General features: G+C 48.6%; 1 protein-coding gene across 1 annotated transcript in view; it reads right to left on the reverse strand.

The window, feature by feature from the left end:
- Window positions 1-5,570, reverse strand: part of Dnajb13 (DnaJ heat shock protein family (Hsp40) member B13) — a 12,167-nt gene extending 6,597 nt beyond the window's left edge. Inside the window, exons 1-3 of the mRNA XM_021214546.1 lie at window positions 5,448-5,570; window positions 2,485-2,588; window positions 1,104-1,265 (exon numbers count right to left, since the gene is read on the reverse strand). Coding sequence (XP_021070205.1) covers window positions 1,104-1,265; window positions 2,485-2,588; window positions 5,448-5,515 — 334 coding nt within the window. The 5' untranslated portion in view covers window positions 5,516-5,570. The remainder of the gene's footprint in view (window positions 1-1,103; window positions 1,266-2,484; window positions 2,589-5,447) is intronic.
- Between the last annotated feature and the right edge of the window lie 927 nt (window positions 5,571-6,497).

Below are 6,497 nucleotides of genomic sequence, written 5' to 3' on the forward strand. Positions count from 1 at the left end.
AAGGAAAGGAAAGGAAAGGAAAGGAAAGGAAAGGAAAGGAAAGGAAAGGAAAGGAAAGGAAAGGAAAGGAAAGGAAAGGAAGTGGAGGGTTAGACCAGTTAGTCTTCAGTTAGTCCTCTTTTAACTTTGGTGTGGTGGTTTACATGTGTGATCCTAGCACTTGGAAGCCTGGAGAATTTGAAGCCAGTTAGGGCTACAGAATGAGACTCTGCCTCAGGTAAATAAACAGCCCCTTTTCTCTCCATGTTCTCTGTTTATTTCCTTTTTGTTTTTTCTTAAAGGTTTGTTTATTTTATATAAATGAATGCTCTATCATGCCAGAAGAGGGCATCACAGATGGTTGTGAGCCACTGTGTGGTTCCTTGAACTCAGGACCTCTGGAAGAGCAGCCAGTGCTCTAACCACTGAGCCATCTCTCCAACCCTCTGTTTACTTCTTAAAGAGATAAAGCCAGATTGGATGTGGTGACTCATACCTGCAATTCTAGCACTAAAGGCTAAAGCAGGAGGATTGCCATGAGTTCAAAGCCGGCTAGACTACAAAATGAATTTGATCTTCCCTCCAGAGCGAGACCAAGCCTAAGAGGGTTCAGAGATGGCTCAGTGGTTAAGAGCATTTGTTGCTCTTGCAGAGAATCCATATTCGGTTCCCAACACCCACATGGTGATTTGCAACTACCCCTAATTCTAGTTCCAGGAGATCTGATGTCTTCTGACCTCCTTGGTTACCAAGCACACACATGTGTACATATGTACAGGCAAAACTGTCATACACATAAAATAAACAAGTCTAAAATTTGAGAGAGAGAGGAGAGAGAGAGAGAGAGGAGAGAGAGAGAGAGAGAGAGAGAGAGAGAGAGAGAGAGAGAGAGAGAACTGACTGTGGTGGTGCATGTCTATAATTCCAGCTCTTGGGAGGCAGGAGGATCAGGAGTTCAAAGTCACCCTTGGCCAAGCATTGGCTGGTCTGGGAAACCTGTCCCAAGAATAATAACAATAAAGCAGACAAAATAAATAAAAAGCAACCAAACCTAGACAACAAGAAAGGCATCCCCTATAACTGCATTCTTTCCCAGTAAGGAAAGGAGTAGGGTGGATTCTTACCACTGAAGGGGTTGTCTCCCCCAAAAAACTCGTGGAACACTTTGTCAGGGTTGCCATGGAAGACGTAGCCAGTTGTCCATGGAGTCTGGGATCCAAACTCCAGGGGAATCCCACCCTTCAGGCCTTCCTCACCAAACTTGTCGTAGATGCCTCGCTTCACAGCTGTGGATGACAGTGACCTTCCTTAGGAGGGCTCCAGAGCTTACGTGGCTGGGGAGACAGAGGTAGTGAGAGAGCCAGGGGAGGTGAGGGACAAGGACAGCCTTGTCTCCTGCAGGCTGGACGTTTCTAGGAGGCAGAGGGTCAGTGTCGCTCTGTGTGAGTTTCAGAGCCATGCAGCTATGCTATAGGTTCTATAGGATAGCCCAGAAGAGCAATGAGAACAGCCTGCCTGGGTTGGGCTTTGGAGAGGAGTTGAGAGACAGGGTCAGGTACATACCTGGGTTTGACTTCGCTCAGTCTTGGGAGGGAAATGCAAAATTCTAAAATCTTAAAATGTTAGAATCTAAGAATTCTGAACTTGCAAATTTTAAAATCCTGAAAAGTCAGGGCTGGAGAAGCCATCGTCTAGCCTCAATCAAAGCCCCCAAGACCTAGAACAGCGGGGCAGCTGTTCTTTGTCAGGTAGTGAGTCACCCTCATCCCACACAACGGATTTCCAAAGGGTGAGGTCTAGTGGCTCTATGATCCTGGGCCCTCTGCTCCTGCTGTCTCTGGAGAGAGTCTAGGAAAATAAATCGGAACATCTGCTCTGCCTCCGCCCTCTGTTCCTGGCAGCCAGCATCCTCCTCCAAGCCTCAGGAAGGCTCCTTTCTGCCAGCAGAGGAACTCACCCCACTTCTGTACTGCCCTGGCTGGGGAAGCCGTAAGTCCATCCTCCTGACTTGTACCATCCTGGTTTACCCTTAGTTTGTCTAGATGCCGGGACAGGGGTGGTTTCTTACTCTCTACCGTTCTCTGCAGAAAACCTGACAGTCTAGACACTTAAGGAATGATCTTAATAATGGAGGGGAGGGGCTGGCGAGATGGCTCAGTGGTTAAGAGCACTGACTGCTCTTCCGAAGGTCCTGAGTTCAAATCCCAGCAACCACATGGTGGCTCACAACCACCTGTAATGAGATCTGACGCCCTCTTCTGGTGCATCTAAAGTCAGCTACAGTGTACTTATGTATAATAATAAATAAATCTTTGGGCCTGAGCAAGCAGGGACTGAGTACGCGTGGTTGACCGGAGTGAGCAGAGATCCTAAAAAAAAATTCAGTTCCCAACAACCACATGAAGGCTTACAACCATCTGTACAGCTACAGTGTACTCACATACATAAAATAAATAAATAAATAAATTGAAAAAAATAATGGAGGGGTGGCCCACCACCACTCACGGTCGCTCAGCACGTCATAGGCTTCTGCTATTTGCTTGAATATCTCTGGTGCAGTCGCCTCAGATGACTTCAATGGGTGGTTCTTCAGGGCAAGTTTCCGGTACCTAGAGGGAGGAGGAGAGCAAGCCTTTGCCTCTGACCTGCTTCTGAGGCCAGAGCGTGGCTGGGGCTGGCTCTGCTTTCTAGCTTTGTTATGAACCAGAGAGGGTGGCACAGGTGTCAGTGACTTAGGTGTGTTGCTTGGGCCTTTTAGAAGAGAACCTGGGGTAGGAAGCACAGCTGGCCCGCAGCCCCGGACATCTGTTCCCTAGGCATCTGTCCTAAGGTTCTTGTCCCCTTAGCTGCCACAGCCGAGACCTGAGTGCAGCGGGGATTCGGTGATGGTCCACCAGTGAGGCACAGGACAGGTCGGCTTCTTGTTACTGTGACCTTTGGCGTGTGGTTTCCACATGTAGGTGGCTGAGCATTATGGCAGGAGCCAAGCTGCTCGCTGCATGGCAGCCAGGAAGGACAGACAGAAAGAGAAGTGGGAGGGGGAAGGGAGAAAAGAGTAGAAAGAGGAGTGGAGAGGAGAAAAGGGGAAATGGGGACACAAAAGGGGAGGGAAAGAGAAGGAAAGAAAAGAAACACAGAGAATGGGGGCTGGGGACAAAGCATCAAAGGCCAACCCCAGAGACCCACTTCTTCTAAGTAGCCCATTCCAATATGGAAAGATTGAACCATTAATTGATTGATTGATTGATAAATTAATGATGGCATTTACACCCTCCTGAGCCAGTTGTTTCCCACTGGCACAACCTGCTGGGAACAAAGCCTTTAACCCATGAACACTTCATATTCAAACGGCAACATCCTCTACCTGCTCTACTTGAAGATTTCCCCAGACTCCCCCACAGGCCACGCTTAGCTCCCTACCTAATGCCTCCTTCCCTTTCTAGTCTGGAGCCTACGTTGCAATCTGCAGTTTCCCTCTGTTTTTCCCAGAGTCGGTTCCTGCCATACACAGAGTACATCTAACTCTGTCTTGGTGTCTACTTTGCAGAGGCTCCTCAGGTGCATGACGGGATCTCAGGTCCCATCAGGCCCTGGCACTCTCTTCCACCTCTGGGCTCATTCTTGCCCCACGTACATTTCTGCCATCCCACCACTCTTCCCTGGAACAACTGCAGTATCTGAGGATACATAGTGTCAAGAGAGATGGCGTGGGTGATCTGTGAAGTTTAACAGAGGGATCCAAGGCACAGGAAGGAGACCACCACAAGGGACAGCCATGCGTGGGAAGGAGAATGCTCACCAGCCGCAGATCGCAGATCAGGAGTCGGAACAGGGAACTGTGCAGACCCCTGAAGGATGTGCACTTGACCTGGCAGGAGCTGAGACCAGGTAAGGGATCTGAGCCCTCTGGAGAGGGCCCATAGGAAGGAGCCTGTGATGCAAGCCCGAAACCCTCTCTCCCCCTTTATCCTCTTGCTTCCCTTCCCTTTAGGAGGAGGTGTGGGGAGGCATTCGACCAAGGAAACCTGCCGCTGCAGGGAATGGCAGGGAATGGTAGGGAACGCAAAAGGAAACCTCCAGCCCGCAGCCCGAGTCAACTCTGTCCCAGTTTGACCCCACGCAGCCCCTGCTGGGTCTGATCAGGGCTCCTGCGCCTGCCCAGCCCTGCCACACACAGGCATCTGGCGTTCTGTAGCTTCTCTTCTCATTTCACAGTCTGCAGGCTGCGCTCATCTCCCACACAGCTGATGCCCATTTCCTACCAGCCCGCTTCCCTGAGCCACAGACGTCTGTGCCCCGCCCCTGTATTTCAGGTCTTCTCCCAGGCCTTGCAGGTAACGCATGATCCAGAGCCCAAACTGAACCTCCATACCCACTACCCACCCCCATTGCAACAGCTGGAAATCCTTTAAAAAAAAAAAAAAAGGAATTATTTAGCAAGGCAGTGGTGGCACATGCCCAGCATTCGGGAGGCAGAGGCAGGCAGATTTCTGAGTTTGAGGCCAGCCTAGTCTACAGAGTGACTTCCAGGACTATACAAAGAAACCCTGTCCTCCTACTCCATATTCTCTCTCTCTCTCTCTCTCTCTCTCTCTCTCTCTCTCTCTCTCTCTCTCTCTCTCTCTCTCTCTCTCTCTCTCTCTCTCTCCTTGTTTTTTGGCTTAATTATCAGGACAGCCTCCTTAGAAGCCCTCACCTCTCAACACAAACTTCAGTGGTATGGGTATGTCTCCTTTTATGACAATATACATTCCACAACCAATGCCCTGCACTTGACCCACCCCTAAAGATTAGTGCTCCATTAATATTTTCCCAAAACTTCTTTTCAAAGAAAAACTTTAAATGATCAAAAATTTCAGAAACAAAGCCTTATCCCTGTCCTAGATGTCCCCCTAAACACACACACACACACACACACACACACACCACACATACACACACCTTTTCTTTTACGAACAGGGCCTTGCTATGTAGCTCAGGCTAACCCCAGACTCACTATTTGGGGATTACAGACATGTAGCAATCCATATCTAAACTGTCACAAAGTCCCTGAGACATGACAGAGGTGTTTAGAGATGACGATCGGTCAGTGACAAAAACTCATATGATGGACAAAATGAAAACTGTAACATCCACTAGTCCATGTCATTTCTGGTCCGCACACCTGCGGTTCTTCATGAGACTCAAGATAAGGTCCAAATGGTCCTTTGTCTTCATTTCATAGCTAGAAATTCAGACATGGCCCAAGAAGAGCTAAAAGGCAGAAGCATTGGGCGTGGGAAGCCCACTGATGCACTTAGGGTGTGTCTGAATTTCCAGTCTGTGTCCTGACCAGCACAAAGCCAGATAGGGCATACAAGAGGAGGGAGGTGCCCCTTTCCTACTCTAAACTATGCAGGGAAACTGTTTGGCTGGCATCATGGTGGGCTTGCCTCTGCGCATGCCAGGTTAGGATCCCGCCCACTTACGCCTTTTTGATCTGGGCATCTTCTGAGTTGCGAGTGACCTGGAGCACAGCATAGTAATCCAGCCCCATGGCTGGTACCAATGGGTCTGTTTTTCCTCAGACTCCTGCCTCTGTTAGTCTGCGTTCTGTGGTTGCTCCTGACAACCACGAGTGGCACCCTGGGAATTGTAGTCTTTTCATCTCGAACACATGGTCCTGGGGCGCTCATAACTGGTTCCGTGATCCCGATAAAGGTCACAGAGCTCAGAAACTGGAGTCCCCGAGCGCCTTTTTGCTTATTTTTTTAGAACAGAAACCACCTTTAATTTAAAATACTCAGAACAAAGCCGGTTGTAGTGGTGCAACATCTTTAATCCCAGCACTCGGCAGAGGCAGTTGTGGGCTGGAGGCTAGCCTAAAGTACATAATGCGTTTGTTGGGGGTCTGGGGTCGCCCAGAGATTCGCTGACCCGGTTTTGGTTTTAGTAAATTAGTGGCTTTTTATTTAAAAAACAACAAACAAACAAACTCCAGGACCAAACTAGAGAGAGTTCTTTAGGTAAGACTCTGACTATTTTTAGCCAAAGAATTATAAAGGAACGGTTCACAAAGTTATAATTTTGGGAACCAAATGAACTCATATCGTGTCTGTGTGTGGGCAAGGCTTGGTTTTGTAGCAGCCATGCAGCAGGAGCCTCAGCCATCCAAGCCAGCTGGCGTTTCACAGAACAGCAGAGCCCAGCAGTTAGCCTGTTTAACCTTGTGACCCAAACCTTGTATGAGTAGCAGAGCCAGTGAAATGTTTTGCAACAATCAGCAAACAATAGTCCGACTGTACCAGGAAGTGGTCCACCTCAGGCCGGCTCACCTGATACATTAAGGTAGGAGCAACTTCCTTATGGTTTATACAAGTTAAAAACAATTTTGTTTTTATAAGCCTAGCGCAGTAAATTTGTCCTCTAAACATACTGTTCACTCTCACATGTTTCAGGACAGCTAGAACTACACAGTGAGAACTTGTCTCTTAAAAGCGTGTGTGTGTGTGTGTGTGTGTGTGTGTGTGTGTGTGTGT

Source organism: Mus pahari, chromosome 1 (assembly GCF_900095145.1).
Source record: "Mus pahari chromosome 1, PAHARI_EIJ_v1.1, whole genome shotgun sequence".
NCBI classification, from domain to species: domain Eukaryota; kingdom Metazoa; phylum Chordata; class Mammalia; order Rodentia; family Muridae; genus Mus; species Mus pahari.